The 26,768-nt window shown below is 39.9% G+C and overlaps 1 protein-coding gene across 1 annotated transcript; it reads left to right on the top strand.

Moving 5' to 3' along the window:
- The first annotated feature begins 710 nt into the window (after positions 1-710).
- On the top strand, positions 711-26,046 carry LOC132815306 (uncharacterized). Its single transcript, XM_060824153.1, has 5 exons — positions 711-838; positions 11,795-11,940; positions 12,030-12,113; positions 13,015-13,152; positions 22,183-26,046. Exons 1-5 carry the CDS (start codon positions 718-720, stop codon positions 22,333-22,335), a joined length of 642 nt encoding a protein of 213 aa, XP_060680136.1. The 5' UTR covers positions 711-717; the 3' UTR covers positions 22,336-26,046.
- The last annotated feature ends 722 nt before the right edge of the window (positions 26,047-26,768 follow it).

Here is a 26,768-nt window from a genome sequence, read left to right as displayed (position 1 = left end):
TATCAAATATGCACACATGCAAACACTCTCACATGCAAACACACTCACATGCACACATTCAGGCTCTCTCTCTCTCTCTGTCTGTCACATGCAGGCACGCACACAAATAAGTCTATGGGGTGAATTTGAACTTGCAGAATAGTATTTGCAGATACATTCTATTTTGCTCAAAAAGGGCCCAATCTTCAGGCAGTCAATGCAAAAAGCCAATCTGTTAATAGTTTATAAATTCCTGCTTTGGAAATAGAACCAGTCTGACTCAAGACTGGCATACAGATAGACTCTAACCTCACACCTTTAGTGCATTGTTTGAGCTAAGATGTCTCTTTTTAATATAAAACCTTAAGTTATCTCGAGCATGTGTCATATTACATCTCAATGAACTGAAAGAAAGACTTAACAGCAATCCAGGTTTGTTCAATATAACATTTCAGTTGCCTGACACTGTGATCTGCTCTAAATTCTGTCTTCTGGTCCTGCTCCACAGCTACCTGATGAAGGCGCAGTGCTCTGAAAGCTATTACTTCCAAAATTAACCTGTTGGACTGTAACCTCGTGTTGTGTGATTTTTAAACAAAGTTTGGAAAGTGTGAGAGTGTGAATTAGGAATGAGCGACTGTGGACAGAGTGAAAGTGAAAGTAATTAACAAGTCCGAGACTGCGTGGCGGCTATTCTTGGCACCAATCCCAAGTGACACTGATGACTCCAAAGTGTGTATGCGGAAGGCGGGGAATGTTGGAGATCCCTTCATCAGGAAGCGCCTCAGTCTGGGCTCTGACATTCGTCATGATCGGGATTTCCTTCATTCCCTGGTGACTCAGAATAAAATGTCAAATGGTAAGTGGAAGTACAGTGCAGGGGAGCTTTGATGACAGCCGTGTACTAGTTAATGATAAGAAGTGACTGCTTTCTTATGCATGGGTTCCCTGTGGTCCCGCACTCAAGGTAGGACAGGATTCGCTGCAAACAACCAGCTCTGATGTGGATCAGGAGCCAGGAATGACCGTGTGGGATAGAGGTAGGAGGCCTTTCCCCCTGAGAATGCGCTGTTGCGGTCCACTGGGAGGGAACTGTGGACCCGGCTTTCCCGGTGATCTTTAAAGGCACCTGCTTAACACCGGAGACCAAGAGTCTTCATCCAGTTCCACGGCGAATATCCCTAAATTTAATCGGTAATATTTAGCCAAAGTTGAGCTTTGTCCCTCCTGAACTTTTCTCGTACACGACAGCAGGGTATAGTATTTACGTGAAGGATGAAGGTGATTAATGGGGGGTGGGGGTTAAGAAGGAATGTGCCCTTCTTTAGCACAGCAGCTCGAGTGACTGTGTAAAATAACCCCATTCAGGGACCTGGAGCTCACCAGGTGGATGGAGAACGGCAGGCTTCTTTTTATCTGTTTGTTGAAAGGTTTGGAAAGGGACCTGGAACACAAGAAATTGGATTGTACTGAGAATGTACTGAGTATTTGGAGGAACCGCGTTAATTTACAGATTGCAAACTGGGTTTTACATTTGAACCACTCCGGCTAAAACAATAACACTACAATTCGCTCACTTGAAGATTGGTAATTCCCAAATGACTGAAACAATTGAGTTGAAAGCGGAAATGTTAGTTGACTAACGGTTATTTCAGTCGGATGTTCCACATCAGTAAATCGGATACACTGCCTCCAATTTTGCAGAAAGTTAATTTTTTGAAGGTGATGCGACTGGTCAGTACCTTGGGAGTACCGACTCGGTAGATTTTTGTGTACGGTTTTCAAGCAGCGAGTTTTGATCACACGCCTTGCATTCCCTGATGTGGGTGTGGGTGTGTATATACATACAGGAAAGTGCATCTGTGGATTATTAGATCAGCCATGATCCCATTAAATGGTAAGTAGACCTGATGGGCAGGAATTGCATTCCTGATGAAGGGCTTATGCTGGAAACGTCGAATTCTCTATTCCTGAGATGCTGCCTGGCCTGCTGTGCTTTGACCAGCAACACATTTTCAGCTGTGATCTCCAGCATCTGCAGACCTCATTTTTTACCTGATGGGCAGAATGGCTTACCTCTGCTCCCTATGTCTTATGGGCTTGTGTCGCTGGAAAAGGAAATAAACCTTGGTCAATGGCAAGAAGCAGGTGTGGAACTAATTAGGTAACAACCAGCATAAGTTCTCAATGGTCTCCTTCTCTGTTATATACAATTTTACATCCTTTTCTTTCTATATTGTACAGATGAGGTTCTCAAATGCATTTTTATACACTGTAAAATTTGGTGTAATTCTTATATTGGTACATAAGTATTCAGAGAGCTAATTTTCAAGCTTTAGACTCCAAAAAAGTATCTTGACTTTGAAAATCTGATGCTCAACTTTACAGTTGTATTAAGTCAGATAATTCCCCTAATCTATAGTATTATTTTAATCCTGTACAGTTTTGTTTTCCCCAACATTCCATCACTGTGCAGTCAATTCCAGAATCTTTCATCAGAGGAGTCAATTCTTAGAATTCTTTAACACAACTAAAGTAACAAAGACATGCTACATAGTTATTAAATAAACTTGATGGTTAGGATCAGATTTCATCATTTGTTTGACTTGTGTATTCTTGCTGATATGCAAACCTGAGTTTGAATCCACATTTAAATATGACAAAATCATCTCTCCATTTAGGCTGCACCATTTTTATATGGAATTTATTTGCCCAGACTCAATTTAATTGTTATTAACTCTAAACTCAAGCCTTCTACCATCTGGTACACTGCCAATCAAGTTCAGTGAAGTAATTTGAGATAACTGGTCAAAATTCACAACATCCAGTCAGAGAGTGGTGCTGTGGTGGAATATATCTGGCTAGAGTTAAAGATCTGGTTTTGCTGTAGCTGAATAATAAAATGCTTATTGCTGATAGTTTGAGACAGGGAGAAGAGTATACTTTAAAAGGAATTTATTTGAATATTTTGGGTCACTGAAAAATCCTGCCTGGGTTAATGCCGTCCATTTGGGTTAGAGATTACAAGTTTTAAATGCCTGTCACTAGTGTTAGGATGCACCCTTCAGAGGAAGAGCAAGTTTGATAGACCTTTTGTTGTAACCTGATAGCCACTTGCTTCAATGCAGGAAATTATCAGGTAAAGCAACCAGACCTTATTGATTAGTTAGAAAGAAAGTGTGCAGTCAGTTCAGATTTAACACCTTTACAAAGGGAGTGGCAAAGATATGGAATCAAATGTCAAAGGAAGTGGAATAGAGACAGTGCTGTAAAATTAAGTGGAAAATGAATGGAAATCAAATAGGTACAATTAGATTTTTGGGCCCTATCAGGTGAACTGTATGGGTGACTCGGTTAATTATTCATGTAGTAGCACAATGGATGTAATAGAAGGACACTGAATCAGTTTGGGTACAGGTAAATAATGTTGAAGGCAAGAACTGCAAAGAGAGAAGCATGCAGAACCTCACACATTAACCACACATTCGGATGGAAAATAAGGGAAAAAATAATGGGTGTTGTCAGAAAAGTATGGTAATTATCATGGGCAATTTTAACCTACAGACAGATTGGAAGAGTCAGATGGGTAAAGGTAGCTAAGATTATGTGTTGTCTTTGGGACAGTTTATTAGAACAGTATATTCTGGAGCCAACCAAAAAGTAGGATATACTAAATCTGTTATTGTGTAATGAGACATGTCATGACCACAGGTCAAAACCACAAAGTACTGCAGACATTTATTTAACTTTTAATTCCAGAATGTGATTTCTAAGGAAGGTACAGCCAATTGGCCATGGATGTAAACTAATTGACTGGCTAGAGAGAAGGCCCATAGAATGGTATACCTATAGATCTGAAGGGGATTCCAAACAACCCTTCAGAGGGTGGAGAGGCACTTCAAAAGAAACTGGTTTGTGATCTCTCATGACTACTAACATACAAGGGGCTAACAAGCTCCTGTGCTTTATGTCTCAAACTGAAGGCACATTTTTAAAATCTCTTTGAATAATACACAAGAAAAAGGGTTTCCTTTAATCCTTGAGAAGGTGGTGGTGAGTGGCCTTCTTGAATCACAGGCCACTTGCTGTGGGTTGATCCACAATGCCATTAGGGAGGGAATACATGGATTTTGGTCTATCGACACTGATGGAGCAGTGATCTATTTCCAAGTCAGAATGGTGAGTGGCATTGGAGGGGATCTTGAAGGTGGTGATGTTTCTATATATCTGTTGCCCTCGTCCTTCTCCATGAAAGTGCTTGTGTGTATGGAAAGTGCTGTCTGAGCATCTTTGGTGATTTTCTGCAGTGATTCCTGTAGATAGTACACACTGCTGCTACTGAGCATCACTGATGGAGGGAGTGGATGCTTATGGATGTGATGCCAATCAAATGGGCTGCTTTGTCCTGGGTGGAGTCAAGCTCCTTAAGTGTTGCTGGAGCTGTTCCTATCCAGGCAAGTGAGGAGTATTCCATCACACTCCTGACAAGTGGCCTTGTAGATGATAGACAGGCTTTGGGGAGTCAGAAGGTGAATTACTTGCCGCAGTGTTCCTAGCCTCTGACCTGCTGTTGTATCCAATGTTTTTATGTGGCAAGTCTAGTTGAGTTTCTGGTCAATGGTAACCTCCAAGATGTTGATAGTGGGGGATTCAATTAAATGTCAGGGGAAAGTGTTAGATAGTCTTTTATTGGTGATGGTCATAGCCTGGCATTTGTGGGGCACGAATGTTGCTTGTTAGTCCAAGCCTGGATACTGTCCAGTTCTCATTGCATTTGAACATGGGCAGCTTCATTATCTGAAGAGTTGCAAACGGTGCTAAATGCGCGAAGATAGAATCAATACAGAATGGGAGCAGGCCACTTAGCCTATTGAGTCCACACCAACCCTCTGAGAAACATCCAGTCCCCTGCCTACCCTGTGTTTCCCATGGCTAATCCATCTAACCTACACTATGAGCAATTTAGATTAGATTACTTACTGTGTGGAAACAGGCCCTTCGGCCCTACAAGTCTTCACCCACCCATTCCCCTACACTTATCCCTTCACGGGCAATTTAGCACCTGCACATCTTTGGACTGTGGGAGGAAACCAGGAGCACCCAGAGGAAACCCACACAGACAAGGGGAGAACATGCAAACTCCACACAGTCAGTCGCCTGAGTCGGGAATTGAATCTGGGTCTCTGGCACTGTGAGGCAGTAGTGCTAACCACTGTGCCACCGTGCTGCCCCAGTTCACCTAACCTGCCGTCCTTGGACTGAGAGAGGAAATCCATGCAGATATGGTGAGAATATGCAAACTCCATACACAGTCGTCTGAGGGTGGAATTGACCCGGGTCCCAGGCACTGTGAGGCAGCAGTGCTAACCACTGACCCACTCTTTAGCGAACATGCACACACCTGACATTACGATGGAAGGAGGGGAGGTTGTTAATGAAGCAAATGAACATGATTGGGCCTAGGATACTACCCTGAAGAGCTCCTTTAGAGATATTCTGGACCTGAGATAACTGACCTTCAACAAACACGAAAATCTACCTATGTGCCAGGTGTGATTCTAACCAGCGGAGAGTTTATAAAGCTAGTTTCAACTCTGCTGGAATGTGCTCATTGGACTTCGTATTTTCATGTGTATTAACATGGATTTGATCTTGATCATGCTGTAACGTTTGCAGTCAAAGACTATCCCCACGTCTCTCCTTTGTTGCAGGCAAAGAGGCCTCTCTCACTCTGTGAATGAGAATGCTAGTAGTTAGCTAGCAGCCAGACCAAGAGAGAAACAGGGCAAAAAAAGGCTCTCTATAATCTTGAATGCTGGAACCTAATAATGATGCTGGAAAAGCGCAGCAGGTCAGGCAGCATCCAAAGAGCAGGAGAATCGACGTTTCGGGCATGAGCCCTTCTTCAGGAATGATTGAAAGGAGTCTGATTTATAGAATCTTGTCTGATCTATAGAATTTCAACTGATCTGCAAGCTGATCATGTGACAAACATTCAACTACCAAGGTCACTGCTATCAATAACCTCCAATATTTAACTATTGGCTTTGCAAATAATTCCGAGACATTTTTTTAAGGCTTTTATCCTTTTGTTTCTAATATTATTTCTAATCTGTATGAATATGCGTGGCATTACTAATCCTTCTCCAGTTTAGTAACAAATGCTCTCATCTTGTGTTAACTCAAGGAAGCCTGGTTAAATTGACTCTTTTTATAACATATGATTGTGTGAGGTGAGAGAAAGGTATCCACATGGGAAGGGACTTCCTTTGAAATTAATCTTGTTGCAATCAACTAATAGGATGGGTAATTAAAGAAGGGTAGCCACGTCATCCCATCACATCTGGAAACTTAACATCCCATCAAGACCAATCATGAGTTGAAGAACTTTGTTCAGACTTTCAGTATTGCAGACAATGATCTCACACTGAAGGCACTCTGAAGAAGGAATGATTATTGTGGGTGGCATGGTGGCACAGTGGTTAGCACTGCTACCTCACAGCGCGGGAGACCCACATTCAATTCCTGCCTCAGGCAACTGACTGGAATTTGCACATTCTCCCTGTGTCTGTGTGGGTTTGCTCCCACAGTCCAAAAATGTGCAGGTTCGGTGAATTGGCCATTCTAAAATTGCACGTAGTGTTAGGTGTAGGGGAATAAGTCTGGGCAGATTGCGCTTTGGTGGGTCGGTGTGGACTTGTTGGGCTGAAGGGCCTGTTTCCTCACTGTAAGTAATTTAATATAATTAAATTTTACATTCATGGGCCCAAGATTATACTTTTAAACTTGAATAAAGGCAATTATGTGTGGACAGGAAAGCTGAGCTTGCTTGAGTGAATTGGCATGGCAGGTAAAGGGATAAATCAACAGCAATGCAGTGACACACATTTAAGAGGGCATTTGGAATTAACAATAGATGTATTCTAATGAGAAAAAAAATTCCAAAGGAATGACACAGCATCTATAAATAAAAAAGGTAAAGATTGTATCAAATTTAAAGGAAATAAATCACAATTGCATAAAGATGGATGACAGGTCAAAACATAGAATATATTAAAATAAAACAAAAAAAGGTGAAAGGATTAAGAAGGACTTATACACTGGGGAGTGTTGCTGAACAAAGAGACCTTGGAGTGCAGGTTCATAGCTCCTTGAAAGTAGAGTTGCAGATAGATAGGATAGTGAAGAAGGTGTTTGGTATGCTTTCCTTTACTTGTCAGAGTATTGAGTACTGAAGTTGTGTGGTCATGTTGTGGCTGTACAGGACATTGGTTAGGCCACTATTGGACCACTACGTGCAATTCTGGTCTGCTTCCTATGAGAAGGATGTGAAATTTGAAAGGGTTCAGAAAAAAATTACAAAGATGTTGCCAGGGTTGGAGGATTTGAGCTATAGGGAGAGATTTGAATAGGTCAGGGCTAATTTCCCTGGAGTGTCAGAGTTGAGGGGTGACCTTTATAGAGGTTTTTTAAATCATGAGGGGCATTGATAAGGTAAATAGACAAGGTTTTTTTTTCCCAGGATGGGGGTATCTTAAACTAGAGGGCAGATGTTTAAGGTGAGAGGGGAAAGATTTAAAAGGGTCTAAAGGGGCAGCTTTTCATGCAGAGGGTGGTGAAGGAAGTGGTGAAGGCTAGTATAATTACAATATTTAAAAGGCATCTGGATGAGTATATGAATAGGAAAGGTTTAGGAATATGGGCCAAATGCTGGCAAATGGGAGTAGATAGGATACCTGTTTGGCATGGACAAGTTGGACTAAAGGGTCTATTTCCAAGCTGTATGTCTCTATGACTATAAGGAATTAGTATGAGAGAAAGCTAGCTGGAAGTATAAATCAGAAATTGAGTTTCTATTGATAATAAAGAAAATAATTAGCAAAATGAATGTTGGCCCATTACAAAGTGAATTTGGTGAACATGTCGAAAATAAAAAGATGGCTGATGAATTGATAAGGTATTTTGCACTGGTCTTCACTATTGAGGATACAAGTAATCTTCCAGAACTGAGGAAATGAAAAGGAGGAATGAACTCAAGAAAATTACGGTTATCAGAGAAGTAACATTAAATAAGTTGTTGGAGCCGGATGCTTCTAAATCCCTGTGTACTAGTAGATTTTACCTAGGGTCTTAAAACCTGTTTTGTGAAAAGGTATTCATTCATGGGATATGGATGTCATTGACTAGGGCAGCATTTATTTCTATTCTTAATTATCCAGAAGGTATTTGCATGTCAGCCACATTGCTAGATGCCTGGAGTCGCATATCGACCAGGACAGATAAGGATTGCAGATTTCTTTCCCCAAAGGCCATTAGTGGACCAGATATGTGTTTCCTTTTGGCAGCAAACTAACACTGATTTCATATTTGTCATTGGTGAGTTCTGTTTTATTGCAGGCTTTTCTTGAATTCAAATTTCACCAATTGCCATTGTGGGGATTTGTACCATTAGTCTGAGGTGGTGAGATACTTGGATTTAATTTTTCAAAATTGCTAGATTTGGGAAAGATTCCATTAGACTAAAAGAAGCAAATATAACCTTTTTTTTATTGGAAAGGAATGTAGAGAGAAATACTGAGGCTTCAGGCCAATGAGCTAATCACCTGTCACAGGGAAGATAATAGTTTTGTTCATGTACACAATATGTTGATACTACATTTGTGAAGAAATTAATATTTGAAAGGGCTTCAGAGTAAAGCATGGGTGAAAACTAATATCAGATAAAATTAAATAAAATACTTGAGTGATCTTGAGGTTGAATCTCAATCCAGAAGTGGAAATTACTTTAGCATCCATGTAATAATTATGGTTCTTTTAGAAGAATGTTTGATGTCCCAATATTGGATTAAAATTCACTGAGTTGCTCTTTCCCATCATCTGCTTCCAGGAATTGTTTTGACCATTTAAAGATTGACATCTTTAACTGAACTTCTGCAGATGATTATTTACTGGACGACTGGGATATGTTGAATGATAAATTCTAAAGTGCACCATGATATAACACAATTAAGAAGGAGATTTTCATAAATATTTTTAATTAGCCTGTTCGAAGATGTCGGAATAAGTGGGACTTGAATCCAGGCCTTCTGCCTCAAAGCTGAAAAATGTGTTGCTGGAAAAGCGTAGCAGGTCAGGCAGCATCCAAGGAGCAGGAGAATCGACGTTTCAGGCATAAGCCCTTCTTCAGGAATGAGGAAGGTGTGCCAAGCAGGCTAAGATAAAAGGTAGGGAGGAGGGACTTGGTGGAGGGGCATTGGGAATGCGATAGATGGAAGGAGGTTAAGGTGAGGGTGATAGGCCGGAGAGGGGGTGGGGGCGGAGAGGTCGGGAAGAAGATCGCAGGTCAAGAAGGTGGTACTGAGTCTGAGGGTTGGGACTGAGATAAGGTGGGGGGAGGGGAAATGAGGGAGCTAGAGAAATCTGCATTCATCCCTGTGGTTGGAGGGTTCCTAGGTGGAAAATGAGGCGCTCTTCCTCCAGGCATCGTCTTGCCATGGTCTGGTGATGGAGGAGGCCAAGGACCTGCATGTCCTTGGCGGAGTGGGAGGGGGAGTTAAAATGTTCAGTCACGGGGCGGTTGGGTTGGTTGGTGCGGGTGTCCCAGAGGTGTTCTCTGAAACGTTCCGCAAGTAGGCGGCCTGTCTCCCCAATATAGAGGAACCACAAGAGCCCATATGATGCAAGTAGGTGGTTTTATTTATGACAATCAACAGAGATTTCATGGTTGCTATTAATCTTGCTTTTTATGTCAAAGTTTACTAAATTCAAAAATCACCTTTAACGTGGTGAGATTCGAAAACACATTCTCAGAAAATCAACCTGGTTCTGGATTATTAGTGTACTGACATTTAGCTGTATTCTAGCACTCCATTTAGGAAGGCTGTATCCCTGGATTTCCTCAGTATGTTCTGTAAAAAGATGTCTTGATATCTATTAATCATATTACAGCCAGCAGCAGATATCACAACTGCAGTGAGTTTTATTTTCATTTTCATTAAAAGTTATTTTATTTAGAGATGGTAGGATACCCCTCTGGAGCTGATGGGACTTGAATCAGACCTCTTTACTCAGAGGCAGGGACACAACAACCATGCCACCAAAGCCATGTGCTGGCAAATGAACTAGCTCTCCGTAACGTTCATCAAGCTGGTTAGTAGACTGAGTCCCATCGTTGTATCCAGTCATTAATTGAGCAGTTCAGCAAACCCACGGTTGCCCCTGACAACATTTCCATTTGATATTTTGGTAAAGAAAACAATGTTATTATCAGAGTTTTAAATTTGTGAAGTGGCATGTTCAAGTGAGTGTGTCACAGTCATTATACCAGGTAACAGCTAATCATGAATCTACTTTCTCATTATATTGAAATCAGCCTGTTCAGAGAAGTTATTTCACAAAACAGGAGCAAGGTGGGACTTAAACTCAGGCCTCCTAGCTCAGAGATTATGGATGATACCACTGCATCACAATAGCCCTATAATATATTCTCTAATGGTGATGCCCGCTCAAGTGAACCTGATGGAAATAACATCATGTGCTTGAGGTGGACAGCCCCTGTGCAGATTAAGGTAGTATTGTTGGAAGCACAATAGATTTGAAGCTTCATTCGCAGGTTACCCATTTACTCTATCGCAAAAGTATAGGCTAGAGAAGTATGAGCAAAGTATTCTTTCCTTCATTTCTGCTGTGCACGTTGTTACCAAGTTAGATGAACTAATGATATAATTGATTAATTAGAAACGAAAGTGCTGACAAAGATTATGATAAACATGTGTTGCTTCTTATTCATTCAGGGGACACGGGCTTTGCTAGCTAGATTAGCATTTAATACTCATCCCTAATTCTCCTTGAAGGTGCCTTCCTGGACAGCCGCAATCCATTTGGTGTAGACCCACAATGCTGCCTCGAAGTGAAAGAAAAACAATGCTATCAGGGAAAGGCTTCCTAGATTTTGACTTAGCAAGAGTGAAGGAAAACAAATATCCTTCAAAGTCAGGATGGTGAATGACTTGGAGGGAGCTTGCTGGTGATGGTGTTCCCATGCTCTTCTAGTAATGATTGTGGTTTTGGTTTGTAGCGTGCAAGAAGCCTTGGTGACTTTTTGTAGTATATCTTGTAGATGGCACATACTACTGCTATTGAGAGGGAGGTAGAGGGAGTGGCTGTTTATGGACGTGGTGCCAATGAAGTAGACTGCTTTCCCTTGGATGGTGTCAAGCTTCATGAGTGTTGTTGGAGCTGCTCTCATCTAGACAAGTGGGATGTCAAATCCTGACTTGTGCTGAGTAGATAGGGGCAGGAGGTGAAATACTTGCTGCAGGATTCCAAGGCTCAGGCATATTCATTTAGCCACTGTATTTGGCTATAAGTTTATTTTCTGGTCAATGATAACCCACAGGATGTTGGTATTGTAGGGGACAGCGATGGTAATTTCCACTGAGTATTATACAACATGTTTTTTTCCGTTTTAAGCCCACTGTTCCTTTTGATAACAGTCTCTATCTACATTATTACATTCTAGGAAAATGATCATATCAACATAACACAAAATGAATCACCGATTTGAGTTGCATCCAAAGAGTTTATGTTCTTCAGTTTTAATTCTCCCCACTATTATTTTCATATACTCTGTCAGAGTTCATCTGCCAATGTATAGTTTGAGGTATTTGGTTTTTCAAGATTAATATAGCTAATTGTGTCAATGTTTAACAGCTTGCACATATATTCAGTGTGACAAAAAAGCATGTGCATAACAAAATGTTAACTATACAACAAGGTTGCAATCACATTTTGAATGCTTTTTACTGTAATTCAGTTTTCTTTAGGTGTATCCTTGGTATACCTCCCTTGATGATTCTTCTGATCCCAAACGTCGCACTTCCTTGTAAGAACAAAAACTTAAATATGACTGAAGTAATAAATGACTTCCAGTACGTTATATTTCAAGATTTGCAGCACTTGGTAAGGAACAAAACAATTATATGAATTTAGCTTGTTATAATTACTGCAACTGCTACAGTAATTTTCATTAAATATCTCTTTTTCTTCAGTTAGAACTTTTGGCTACCAAAAGTAATAACAACAACTGCAGAAAACCACAGAAATCAAAACCTTTTCCTTGCCTTAATGGAAAGGTAAGTTGATTTCAAGTGTTGCGTATGCATCACATTTTCAGTCTAATCTCAATAAATAAATCACTGCAAATATGACCAATCATTGGCCCTTCCTGTACTTAAAACTTTTAGTTTAATATTGAGAAAGCTTGTCTAAGTAATTAGAGTTTAATGGTGAAAGATAATAATCCTACTACCAAAATTATGAATCTAAATTAAGAATCTAAATATGTTTTCAGGTGGACTTATTGAACTTAAAATTAGTACGTCTCAATTTTCATTTCTGTGTGGATACCATCTTCTGTCAGTCAGTTTGAAGTATTTAAATAAGGTAATGTCAGAATACTTAGCTCTAACTTCCTGTTGCGTTTGGATGAAACTTATAAGAAGATTGAAACTCTCGCAGTTGTGTAATTACTTAAGGCAGCTATGTAGATTGTTTGTTACTCACACCCTCTCATAAGATCCTTAAGTTACTGACTGAAGTGTTTCAATTTTTGATTCTACTAGCTGAAATACTCTATGCAATGCTGGTTGTCACTGGAGTAGTTCAGCCTGCAAAATACTTTAAAATATCCTTGAAACAGGGAACATCAGTACAGTTGCCAAACAATGGACATAGATGTTGATTGAGAGCTTAAATTTTTTTCCCAGCAATTGTGTTTGACTCTGCATTCCTGATAGAAAAAGCTAAATGTTACAATATAGATGATAAAATTAGTGTTCCAGAAGAATAAGCACAACATGGACTTAAGGACAGCCTTCATCCAAATATCTTGTGATGCTATAATTAAAGCTCTACAGTATTGAGTTCAGATAAACAACAGAGTAATCACACCATTTGATAATATTCTATTTCCCATTCATTTACATAGTGTGAAACACTTATTGTTAATATATTCAAAATTGTGCTTCATTTTAGGAAATTCCCTCAGTCCATCGCTTGACGTGTTCGGTGCTTTATATTTCTAAGCAATATAACTTTGACTTTAATCAGGAGATAATAATCTTATCCAAGCGAACTGAAAAAACATTGAGATGTAGTTGTGATCATCAAAAGGTATGTCAGTAAGATTTGGTCACATCATGTTTTATCAAATTAATCTCAGTTTTCTTGCATCTAAACAGATTTAGAAACCTTTATATGATAATGTTAAGGATGCATTATTTAATGGGATTAAATACTTTGCTGTGGGTCTTTATGCCACTGCAGATGAATATTTTGCTTTGTGGGGCAAACATGCCTCTAAACCTCGCTGTCTTAGCATTGCATCTACTGCTATTGTCTCTGGAAATTCATCTAATTGTCTCTTAAATCAATTTAGACGATTTGTTTCCCAAGTCTTCAATGTGTCACTTTTAATTTGATTGAGAAGGTCATGGGCTCAAGCCTTAGTTGAGAACTGAAGGATATTTCCCAACTTTGGGCTTATGGAAATTAATGGCAAGAACGCTGCATATCTCGTCTGCTCACATTTCAGCTCCTGATGAATAAGCCTGCGAATGTGGAATTAAAAAATCCCTCTATGTTCTTGGCTGAGGGCCCAATGCAGCATTCAGGAAGTGCTACTTGTCAAACTTTATACCATTTGGAATGTAGAAACAAATGAACAGAAAAATGCCTCTGAACCTTTTGAGACTGTGCCACCATTCAGTTAGATAATGGTTGATCATTTACACTTCCTGTACTATCCTTTGATGCTATTCGTATCTAGAAATTATATTGATTTCTATCTTCAAACATGCTTGCTAATTGAGTTTCCACAGCTCTCTGGGATAGAGAATTTCAGATATTCATCTCTTTGATTGGAAAAAATGTCTTCCTCATCTCGTCTGCAATGGTCGACCCCTTAGTCTAAGACCATGTGACATGGTCCTTGATATTTCAGCCAGGAAAACTCTTCTATCCATGTCCAGTTTGTCACATTCTATAAGAGTTCTGTAAACTTCAATGAAATCGCTTCTTATTCTAGGGAATATAGGCTTAGTTTCCTCAGTGTCTCCATGTAAAATAGTCCCAACATCCAAGTGATTAGCTGGTAAACCTCCATTGAACTCCTTCAAAGCCAAATATATCTTCCTTTGGATGAAGAGACAAAACTGTACAGAGGTGAGGTCCTGCCTAGACCCTGCATGATTATAGGCTCAAATCCACTTGAGGTGAAGGTCGACATACAATTTGCCTTTCTAATTGCTTGCTGTACCTGCATTTTAGCTTTTAATAACTCATGAATAGGGATACCCTAGGTTCCTTTAGACATCATCACTTCTCAAACTCTCACTATTTAAGAGGTGCTTTTTTCTAACCAGTGAATAACTTCACTCATGTCTTCTGCTCTGTTCTTGCCTATTAACATAGTCTATCGGAGTTCCCTTGAAGCCTCCTTGCATTCTTCTTACAACGTGGATTCCCACCTAGTTTTGAGTCCTTAACAAATTTGAGAATATTACATCTGGCTCTCACATCCAAATAATGGCTATAGATTGTGAACAGCTGTGGTCACAGCTCTGTCCCTTGCTGCACCCTACTGCCAACAGCCTCAGTCTCAGTATTTATCCTTTAGATGTGATATTACACTCCTAATGGTACAGGTGGAAAATATAAATCCTATGACATTATTTAGAGAAGGACAGTTCTTCTGAAGATGAATTTCCCTTTTTAACCAACACTGTAAAAAAAAATAGAAAAGATATTTCTGATCCATCTCATTGCAAACAGCAAATAAGGGTAACATTTTCCTACCTTTTACTTGTGGAACTTAGTGATTTGAGGTGTTTTTAAACACAGTTCTTTCTTTACTTCACAGTTGTTATTTCCTCTTGGAAGAATGTTACCCCTAATTTTCCTTTTTATTTCACATAAGCACTATCTCAGATCAATTTGGTCAATTCACATCATTATTTTGAAAATATCACCTTGAAGCCTTCTTTTTATCCCTGAAGAGAAAAACTCAATGTGTTTACTTTTTTTTTAAACTTCAATTCTTGTTACTCGGAAACATCTGTTACTCACTTCTGTATTCTCTCAAGGGAAATTATATCCTTCCTATGATATGGTGACAGTAAATGCACACCATTTGCCAGATGGGGACTGATCAATAGCTAACCCTGTCGCCAGATAATCTTTCATGATTTGTACTCCGATAATTAAACTCCTTATTTCCTCTGTATGCTGAGGCTACCTACTGTACTGATTGGCTTTATTGATCTTTATCCACCATTACAATTCACTTCCTTTCCTAATCAGGCACAACCTAGTCTTTGCCTGTTTTAACAATTATTAATTCTTCATTTTTTTTTCTTCTCATAATATTGTACAATTTTGGTACTTCACTAGTAGACCAGAGGTGTTTTTATTTTTTTGTGACAAATTGATAACTGTTGTAATTTGGAAAAGTGAAAGGTGATCATGAAAGTCTAGTAGAGTTGCAACTGTTCCTTTTGTGTTTAATCTGTCACATGAACTGGTCTGGTTTACATGCTGTTCCAGTCTTAACTTGCTATGCTGACTTAACTAATGCCTGAGTGACAAAAATCTTTGCTTGATCATCCCAAGAATAAACAGTATTTTCACTGTGATATTGTCCCAGCAATTTTCACCCTGACTTTGAATCAGCTGATCTCTCCAGTTGGTATTTTAGTGTCTTATGATTCAATAAAGTAATCTGAACATTTAGTGTGGTTACTACCTACACACCTCTCCATTCCCACTGAGACTTCCTTGCTTGGACACATTGAAACAAGTTGTTGATTACTATATTAAAAGTTATGAATCCCATGAGCATATCCATCTACATAACTACCAAAATTTCCCGTGTTTCCAGTGTCAACTAATGTATGCTCCCAAATTACCTCTAAATTTCTAGGCCTTTATCAAGTACAATTGCCTTTTTATAAGATGCATCAAATTTTTACTTGGCAGCATTCTTAAATATGTGAAAATAGTTTAACCCTGCATATAATTTAAAGTGAGTTGGAAATGCAGTTAGGGCTTAAACGCAGTTGTAGATTCTGGTCTTTCCTGGAAATTTTCTAGGGTTGAGCTTCTGTGTTCTTCCATAGAACATAGAATAGAGCACAGGGTGGACTGTTTGGCCCACCATGTCTATGCTGACCATGATACCATTCTAAATTAGTCCCATCTGCCTGCAATTGGTCTCAATCCTATTTTCTGCCTGTTCATCTGTCTGTCCAACTGCTTGTTAAACATTGCTATTGTATCTGCTTCTACCATCTCCCGTGGCAGCATATTCCAGGCACCTATCACCCACTGCTTTCAAAAAAATACTTGTCCCGCACATCTCCTTTATATTTGCCCCCTCTCACTTTAAACCTGTGCCCCTTTGTATTTGACATTTCCACCCTGGGGATAAGATGACCCTGACTATCCATGCCTCTAATAATTTTATATACTTTTATCAGGTGACCTATCAGCTTCTAGTGCTCCAGTGAAAACAATACAAGTTTTTCCAACTTCATTTGCCATTCTCTGCCCAGTTTTCCAACTGATCTAAATTGTGTTGAATCTTTTGACAATATTCCTCACTATCCACAATTTCACCAATTCTCATGTCATCTGCAAATTAACTAATCCAACCATCTACATTTTTATCCAAAATCATTTATAAGTATTACAAACAACAGGGGTCCCAGCACTGATCCTTGTGGAACACGACTGGTCACAGACTTCCAGTCAGAAAATCACTCCTCAGTAACCACCTTCTGTCTTCTATGACCAAGCCAATTTTGTATCCAACTTACCAACTCACTGTGAAGCCCATGTGACTTAATCTTCTGGAGCAGTGTACCATGAGGGATGTTGGCAAAGGCTTTAATTAAGTCCAAATAGACAACACCCATTGCCTACCCTATCCATTACATTTGAGAGGTTTGCATAATTGATTTCACTTCAGTAATCCATTTCAAAACCAATTGATCAGAAACACCAGTTAACCAGAAACCTTTTGAGCAAACTCAGTCATTAGTGGGGGTTATATATAGACTATTAACTGTAGTGGCCACATCGGAGAAGACATTAAACAGGAAATTAGAGACACAAGCAGTAAAGGTACAGCTGTAACTGTGGGTGACTTTATACAGCCATAGAGTGATATAGCATGGAAATAGATCTTTCGTTCCAACTTATCCATGTCAACCAGATATCTTAAACTGTTTTTTTGTTTATTTGTTCATGAGATGTGGGCATCATTGGCTAAAGTAGCATTTATTGCCCATCCTTAAGTGCCCAGAGGGCATTTAAGAGTCAGCCATATTACTGTGGGTCTGGAGTCACATATCGGCCAGACCAGGTAAGGACGGCAGATTTCCAGCCCGAAAGGGTAATAATGAACTAGATGGGCTTTTCTCAACAATCGGCAATGGTTTCATGGTCACCATTAACTCCTTACTTCCAGGTAATTATTGAATTCAAACTCCTCGATCTGTCATGGTAGGATTCGAACCTAGGTCCCCAGAATATTACCTGGGTCTTTGGATTAATAGTCTCTCAGTAATACCACTAGACCATCAACTTCCTCCAATAGTGGTTGATCTAGTTCCATTTGCCCAGATCCATCTAAACCCTTCCTATTCGGTTACCCATCCAGATGTCTTTTACATTTAGATAAATGTGAGGTGCTGCATTTTGGAAAAGCAAATCTTAGCAGGACTTATACACTTAATAGTAAGGTCCTAGGGAGTGCTGCTGAACAAAGCGACTTTGGAGTGCAGGTTCATAGCTCCTTGACAGTAGAGTCGCAGGTAGATAGGATAGTGAAGAATGCGTATAGGAGTTGGAGGTTATGTTGCAGCTGTACAGGACATTGGTTAGGCCACTTTTGGAATATTGCATGCAATTCTGGTCTCTTTCTATCTGAAGGATGTTGTGAAACCTGAAAGGGTTTAGAAAAGATTTACAAGGATGTTGCCAGGGTTGGAGGATTTCAGCTATAGGGAGAGGCTGAACAGGCTGGGGCTGTTTTCCCTGGAGCGTCAGAGGCTGAGGGGTGACCTTCTGGAGGTTGAGAAAATCATGAGGGGCATGGATAGGACAAATAGACAAACCCTTTTCCCTGGGGTTGGGGAGTCCAGAACTAGAGGGCATAGGTTTAGGGTGAGAGGAGAAAGATATAAAAAGAACCTAAGGGGCAACATTTCACACAAAGGGTGGTGCATGTATGGAATGAGCTGCCAGAGGAAGTGATGGAGACTGGTACAATTACAATGTTTAAAAGACATCTGGATGGTTCTATAAATAGAAAGTGTTTGGAGGGATCCAGGCCAAGTGCTGGCAAATGGGACTAGATTGGGTTGGGATATCTGGTCGGCATGGACTAGTTTGACGGAATGGTCTGTTTCCATGCTGTACATCTCTATGACTCTATAACATATTGCAATTGCATACAGATTGGGCAAATCAAATTAGTAACAGTGCCATAGAGGAATTCCTGTGATGTGTCCGTAATGGTTTTCTGGATCAATATGTTGAGGAACCAACTGGAGAAAAGACCATCGCAGACTGGGTGTTGTGTAGTGAGAAAGACCTAATTGGCAATCAAGATATGCAAGACTTCTCAGGGGAGAATGACTATAATATGATCAAATTGTTCCTTTAAGGGAGAGTGATGTAATTGATTCTGAGGTAAGTTGCTTAATCAGAATGATATGAGGCACAAACCAACTGATAAATTGTGGAATGTTATTTAAAGGGATAATGGTGGATGGGCTGTGGCAGCATGTGAAGAGTACATGGAGGAATGGGACTGAAATAAAACAGGAAAAGTGGCCTGACTACAGCTAACAGGGTAATTAGGGATAATTTTAGATCCAAGAAAAGGGCAGACAAATTAGCCAGAAAAATCCACAGGTTTTGAGAATTGGAAGCTGTTCAGATTTTAGAAAAGTACGAGAAAGGATTGATGAAGAGGGGCAAAATAGAGTGCAAGAGTAAGTTGGCAGGGAGCATATAAACTGATGGTAAAAGCTTCTATAGGCATGTGAAGAGGAAGAGATTAGTGAGGACAAATGTAAGTCGCTTACAGTCAGAAACCAGAGAAGGTTATCATCAGAAACAAATAAGGCAGAGTAGTTCCAATACGTACTTTTGGATCCACCTTCACAAAGGAGGACACAAATAATCTCCCAAAAATGTTGGAGACCACTTGGTAAATGAAAGAAATCAAAATTAGTAGGGATATTGATTGAATTAAATTGGATTATCTGGCCCCCAAGAAATCCCCAGAGCTGGATAATCACCATTTCAGAGTACTTGAAGAAATGGCACGAGAAATAGTGGATACATTGGAATCTTTCAAAATTCTGACACTCTGGAACAGTTCCTATGGATTAGAGTGTAGCTAACATAACCCCATTATTTAAAAAGGGAGGTAGAGAGAAACCTCGGAATTATAGACTGGTTATGGATGTAGGTTTGCTCACTGAGCTGGAAGGTTCATTTTCAGACATTTCGTCACCATACTAGGTAACATAATCAGTGAGCCTTCGGATGAACACTGGTTGTATGGCCTGCTTTCCATTTGTGTTTAGGTTTCCTTGGGTTGTTGATGTCATTTCCTGTGGTGTTGCCATTCCTTGTTTTTTTTCCTCAGGGGGTGATAAATGAGATCCAATATAATGTGTTTGTTGATAGAACATATCTCTGTTGGAATGTCAACGTTCTAAGAATTTTCGTGCATGTCTCTGGTTTATCCTGGGATGAATGTGTTGTCCCAGTTGAAGTGGTGTCCTTCTTCATTTGTATGTAAGGATATGAGTGAGAGTGGGTCATGTCTTTTTGTGGCTAGGTGATGTTCATGTATCTTGGTGGCTAGTTTTCCACCTGTTTGTCCAATACAATGTTTGTTACAGTTCTTGCAAGGTATTGCAAGACTGGTTAGTCTGACACTGATAGTAAGGAAAATGCTAGAGTTCATTAGAAGAGGTTTAATAGCCAAACACTTGGAACACAGTCACACTATTTGAGTCAGCATGGATTTCAAATAGGAAATTGTAGTGAAAAAAATCTACCGGAATTAGTTGAGTTGATAAGGGAGAGCCAATGGATCTCGTGTATTTGGACTTCAAAAGGCTTTTAATAAGGTCTAACATAAGACATTAGTAACTAAAAGTAAAATGTATAAGATTGCTGGGGGGGGGGGGGGGGGGGGGGGTAGTTGTGCCCTGGCAGTTGGATGGAAAGCAAAGAGTAGGAATAAGAAGGTCATTTTCTGAGTGGCAACCAATGACTAGATCCCAGCTATTGCCAACACATTAATAGAACACAAAACAGTACAGCACAGGAACAGGCCCTTTGACCCATGATGTTGTGCTGAACATGACACCACATTAAACTAATCCCTCTGCCTATTCTTGGTCCTTATCCGTCCATTCCTCACATATTCATGTGCTTATCTAACAGTCCCTTAAACACCCTTTCGTATCTGACACCACCACCACTTCTGGCAGTGCGTTCCAGACTCCTCCTATTTCTGTTTAAAAACCTTGCCCCTCACATCTCCTTTGAACTTTCTCCCTCTCGCCTTAAATACGTGCCCCCTAGTATTAGACATTTTGAAAAAATTCTGATGGGCAACCCTATCTATGCATCTCATAATTTTATAGACTTCTACCAAGTCTCCCCTCAGTCTCTGCTGCTCCTGAGACAATAACCCGAGTTTTTTCTAGCCTCTCCTTATAGCCTCTAATCCAAGCAGCCATCCTGGTAAACCATTTCCCCAAAGCTTTCACATCCTTACTGGTGGTGACCAGAATTGAACGCAATGATGAGGGAAGTAAATGTTTGATCATGATGCTAAGCTGCGAGGGAGAGATGAAATGTGAAAAGGATGCTGACGTTTTTCAATGTGACTTTTGACAAGTTCAATGAGTGGATACTGGCAGCTGAACTATAATGTGGACTTGGTGGTTAAAAACAGGAAGGCAGCTTATTACCTGAATGGCAATAGAATGGGAAAGGGGGAGATGCATTGAAATATGGGTGTCCTTGTACACCAGTCACATGTGTGTTCAGCAATCAGTGATAAATACAGTGGAAACTTTGGCCTCCATAGTGAGAGGATTTGAGTACAGGAGCAGGGATGTCTTGCTGCAATTTCATGGAACTACACTTGGAATTTTATGTGCAGTTTTGATCTCCTTATCTGGGGTGTATGTTCTGGCTATGGAGGGAACAATGAAGGCTTACCTAGGATGGCAGGGCTGATGTATGAGGGCTTTTGCCCAAAACGTCGATCTTCCTGCTCCTCGGATGTTGCCTGACCTGCTGTGCTTTTCCAGCACCACTCTGATCTAAACTCTGGTTTCCAGCATCTGCAGTCCTCACTTTTGCCCTGATTGTATGAGGAAAGACTGAAGATTCCTGAAGAAGGGCTTATGCCTGAAACATCGATTCTCCTGCTCCCTTCATGCTGCCTGACCTGCTGTGCCTTTCCAGCAACACATTTTTCAGCTCTGATCTCCAGCATCTGCAGTCCTCACTTTCTCCTGAGGGGAGACTGGACCAGTCATGACTATTTGCTGAAGTTTAAAACAATGAAGGGTACTTCATGGAAACAGATAAAATTCTGACTGAGTAAACACAGGAAGGATGTTTCAGATGATAAAATATTTAAAATGTATGTGCCAATACCATAAATACCCTGCAAGAAAATTTGAAATTCCAACATAACATTTAACAGAAATAAAACAATTGTATTATTGTTTTTTACTGTTCTAAAGCTACACATTTAGTAGGCATTAGCGCTTTTTGAGAAGATTTGTAGTTCAAGTTGATGATAAGTCTCTAAGTTTGCTTGCTGAACTTGAAGATTTGTTTTTAGACGTTTCATCACCATACTAGGTAACATCATCAGTGAGAGTCTCTGGCAGGACATACCAACAGCGCTTCACCAGAGACTCTCTGGTGATGATATTACCTAGCTAACTTACATAGTTTTTATATGCCTACTAAACTATGTTATAGAACACAGTGTGTTGTTAACCTTGTGTATTTTGAGCCAAAATGAATAATAATTAAACAAAGTGCTTCTATTATTGAGATGCTCAAATCTAATCTCTGTTTACATTTTGACAGAAAAACAGAAAAAATCACAACAGGAAACCCAATATATCGTCAATAATCAACGGCAAGACAAAATGCCCAACAAAGAAGCTTCTAAGAATAAAAGAAAAAATTTCAGATATAAACTTATGCTGGAAAAAAATATTTAAACTCACAGAAATCTGAATAACTTTTTATTATGACACATTGTGTTAATCATGAAGAGGATACCTTTTGCAATTGTGCTGATGACTAGATTCTGATTTGAACTGCATACATTCTTGTCAACTCTAGCGGTATGCTCTGTTGAATCACTGCATTACTGAAGGCCAGTACAATAAGTGCAAGTCCATGTCCTAATTGACCAAACATCAGGCCAGTGAATGAGACATCAAACTGAGTCTTTGCCCTTTCAAGTGGATGTGAAAGATCCTGTGTCATTGGCTGAAGAATAATGGAGGAGTTCTCTTATTATCTCATTGTTGGTTGTGGCACAAATTAACTGTCACGTTATCCATAACCGTGACTATGCAGGAAAAATACTTCATTGATGTAAGAATTCCAGATATTTAAGTGAATTATCTCTTTAACTCCTCAAACTCAAGTTTCCAAGTGATTTGAAGTGACAGTCCTTATGGGCGACAGTGTTGATATTTTATTTGTGTAAGTAAGTTTTGACAAATGCTCATATCTGAACAATGAGCATTACTAGTGCAGTCAGGATAGAATTGTGATCTCTTATTACATATTACATAATCATGCTCATGTACCATTGCATCAGTCAACCTGTTATGTAAAAGCTATGCAAGGAGATCTTAGGGAATGTTTGGGAATCTCCTCATAGACTTGCTTTCCATAAAAAAGGCTGTAGAGACCAATTACATCCAGCTTTACTACAATCGAGTTGGCCAATTACACAAGGTGCCCAAGCCAGGTCATAATCCTCATGACCTTAAACTTTCTATGATCAGTGGAACCAATGTCAACTGAGAGAAGCGATCACATTGGCAACCAGATACTTGTCTGGGATTCAAGATGCCGTTGTTCTCTCTGTCCCTTCTCTGGGTCTACAGAACGTTGGTGAGGCATTCTTTCTCACTTCTTACATAGTGTGCTCACACATTCTACCACGTTCCTGCTTAAGTTTAACCCTCGCACAATTTGTTTGATGAAGGCCTAAATTGTAGTTACCCATCAGGACACCTCTTAGTTGCCCTTAACCAAAGTGGATCACAGATTGTGTTAACAAAATGGTTATCAAACAATGAGTCACAATATTTGAGATTATTGTTGATAATCAGCCAGAAGAGCAGAAGCAGGGCTTCCCCAAGATTCACAGACAGTGAAGCAGTTGGGGACATTTTGAGGTTGTTTAAAGATGGGATATAAATGCAATTTCTTCCCTGCCTCGCTTTTGACATTATAACATATACATTTTAAGCCAACGTTTTTTTAGCAGCTTTGTGAAAGTCACAATTGGACACTTGTTTATTTTGGTTCCAATGTGTTGCTTTGTTTTTAAATAAAGGATTACTTTTGTAGAAATATGTAGAAACCATGTGAGCCATAAGTACCTTTCATATTGTAGGATGCACACAAAATTGCGGACAAGAAATTAAATGTATTTTTTAAAATAACAACTCAGCAAATTTCCCCTGTGTTGCAGCTTGTGTTCTCTGTGGTTAGAATACAGATCTGCTCTGTCAGGCAGGTACACAAGTGAGAATTTGAGAGCAGGGAATATCTAAAAGTAGCATTTTGTATTGCAACGTGGAAGGTAAGTAGAAATAATGTTTTTCGACTTGTTCTCCAAATGTAGTTGACTTTGTAAAACCCTCCAAGAGTACTGTATTTCTCAAACTTTGGCATCTTTATCCTGCTCCCCTCAAAACAAACCCAATTGCCTCCAGCTCACTATAGGCAGTTTTATCTATCCAAAACTCTAACTTTTCCTCCCTAATCCCTTCCATCTCACTGCTCCTAAGGCACATCTTAAAACTTACATATCCTCAAAATGCCCACACACTGCTACCTTCCCCCTTTCATATTCCATTGTCCACTATCCGGAGGGAGGGCACACAGGACTCCAAAAGTGCATTCACCTGTCTTTTTGGTCTCTGTTCCCAACATGCGTGCCTGTGGAGCAATGTAAACATACCATGTTTTTGCCCAGATATATCATGAGCCACGCATTAAAATATGTTTTGTCATTAATTCAGTCTTAATTCCCTGGAATGCATCTGACACATTATACAATGCCCTATAGTCTCTAAAGTCTCTTGTCCCTTTTGTCAATCTTCACTTATTTTCTTCAAGCAGTTGTTCTAAGCTCCCAGATGCTAGCAGTATACTCCACAGCTAATATAGCCCGTTTATTCTCATTTTCTTTTCCTGCTGGGTATCTGTAACTCCAGCAGAAGAGGGACCTGGTCGTTAACTAATGTCAGTCTTTGTCAGTTGTTATTTATTCCCTTTTGACAGTGGAATGGGTCATTTCGTGCATGGGATGAATACACTCTACCGGGTCTATAGTCCATATCCTGATCATTTCTATCTCCTCAACATTATTTGTATTTTCCCTTTGTATCTGGACTTAATTTCCAATAGCTTGTCCTCTTCTAGTAAACCATCTAAATATGTGCCATATCCCTAGCAGTACTAACTTATTCCCAAGGCTCCAAACAGTACATTTTCAATTTATTCTTCCATTCCTGGTAGGTCAATATTCATCATCTTTATGTAACTTTAGTTGGGACGAACATTTCTACTGGCCTTTATGTTTCATGTCTACAGATTCATAAAAGTCACTCTTCATGATCTTGGCAAGTGGCCCCACATATTTTGGGGCAAACCTAGCACAGTTAGTGGGTAACCTGCACAAGAACTCTGTCCCCGATCAGTCCATTCAACTCTAAGTTCCTTACTCCTTATTGATCTTTTGCTTCCTGACGTAGCTTCTTCTGATCCAACTAATCTACATATCATTGGGGTTTAGATCAGAGCGGTGCTGGAAAAGCACAGCAGGTCAGGCAGCATCCAAGGAGCAAGATAATCGACATTTCAGGCAAAAGCCCTTCATCAGGATCTCTATTCCTCAGGATCCTCTATTCCTGACGAAGGGCTTTTGCCTGAATTGTCGATGTTTTCATGGCTTTTCATGGCTCCAACTTAGCCCTCTCCTACTTTTAGGAATTTCATGACCCTTCCTGTCTTTAATTTGATTGGTGTTAGGTTGGTTGTCTGATTTGGGGTGGCTTAGTCTCTTCAGAATGCAGGGGAGCACATCTACCCAGCCCTTTCCTGTTTCCACTGTTTTTTCGGGTATAGCATTTTTAAGGGTTTTATTCATCCTCTCTTCCATCCCTGAATGTTGTGGGCCCTGCAGGAATTGGAATCGCTGCTGCCTGTCCAAGTGACTCCACGCTTTCTTCATAACACTTCCTGTGAAGTGTGTTCATTGAATTGATGTGAGTCAGACCCCTCTCTTCTGTCCCAGAATGAATACCAAACTTTGGACCAGCCTGGTATGGAGCCTTCTATCAGAATTTCTCAAGGATGTACCTTATTAAACTGTCCCTGTACAAGCAGCTGTATTTGCTTCTATTTCACAAGACTATTGTATGCATTTCAGAAGATCCTTTGTGTGCTATCCTAATCTTGTCACCTGGGATATAATCCTCCTATGAAGGCTACAGTTACTCTAGTTCAATAGAAGCTGCTGTTTCTACTCAATCTTCCCCAGCAATTTTATATCAACTTTCAGCCATTTAATACAGCTTCAGCACGGGCAGACCTAGCCAACTGTTCTAATGTTATATTTCTGGGCTCATATCAATACTTCGAGAAAGTGAGGACTGCAGATGCTGGGGATCAAAGTCGAGAGTGTGTGCTGGAAAAGCACAGCAGGTCAGGCAGCGTCAAGGAGCAGGAGAATTGACGTTTTGGGCATAAGCCCTTGATCAGGAATGTGATGAAGGGATTATGCCTGAAACATCGATTCTCCTGCTCCTCGAATGCTTCCTGACCTGCTGTGCTTTTCCAGCACCATACTCTCGACTCATATCAATATTTGTCTTATTGCGTTTCTGTGAAGTGCCATTGGAAGATTTTACTGCACTGAAAGCACTAAATTACCTCACACCTTCAATGCATTATCTGAGAAGATTTGGCACCTATTGCTAAAGTTCACTTGAGAATGTAACTTTTTAAAAAAAAAGTTCTGGGATTTACGTATGAAAGAACTGAAACCGACATGGCTATTCTAAAAGATGAGAGACTTGACAAGCAATCCAGGTATTTTGCAATATATAATTTCAGTTGCCTTGCACTGTAACCTTTTGCTATAAATTCTGTCTTACAATCTTGCACTCCATGACCACCTAATGAAGGAGCAGCCCTCCAAGAGCTAGTGCTTCCAAATAAACCTGTTGAACTATAACTTAGTGTTGTGTAATTTTTAACTAAATCAGTGCAGGCTGTTTAACTTGGTGAAACTTCAGTTCACGTTTCTACTTGCCGTAAGTTGGTAATAGATTTTCTTGAATTGCATCAGTTCAGCACACAAGTTAAAGCATGATTTTCACTCAGAAAATGCTCTAAAATGTTCTCTTTGCTTAAGA

Source organism: Hemiscyllium ocellatum, chromosome 4, assembly GCF_020745735.1.
Source record: "Hemiscyllium ocellatum isolate sHemOce1 chromosome 4, sHemOce1.pat.X.cur, whole genome shotgun sequence".
Classification (NCBI taxonomy): Eukaryota; Metazoa; Chordata; class Chondrichthyes; order Orectolobiformes; family Hemiscylliidae; genus Hemiscyllium; species Hemiscyllium ocellatum.
The sequence above is the reverse complement of the archived record's forward strand: the minus strand, read 5'-3'. Positions and strand labels throughout refer to the sequence as shown.

Coding starts and splice junctions, on each gene's coding strand:
- LOC132815306 (XM_060824153.1), top strand. CDS start 718: ATGCGGAAGGCGGGGAATGTTGGAGATCCCTTCATCAGGAAGCGCCTC. Junction 11,941..12,029: donor TTCAAGATTTGCAGCACTTG/GTAAGGAACAAA, acceptor CTTTTTCTTCAG/TTAGAACTTTTGGCTACCAA. Junction 12,114..13,014: donor TTCCTTGCCTTAATGGAAAG/GTAAGTTGATTT, acceptor GCTTCATTTTAG/GAAATTCCCTCAGTCCATCG.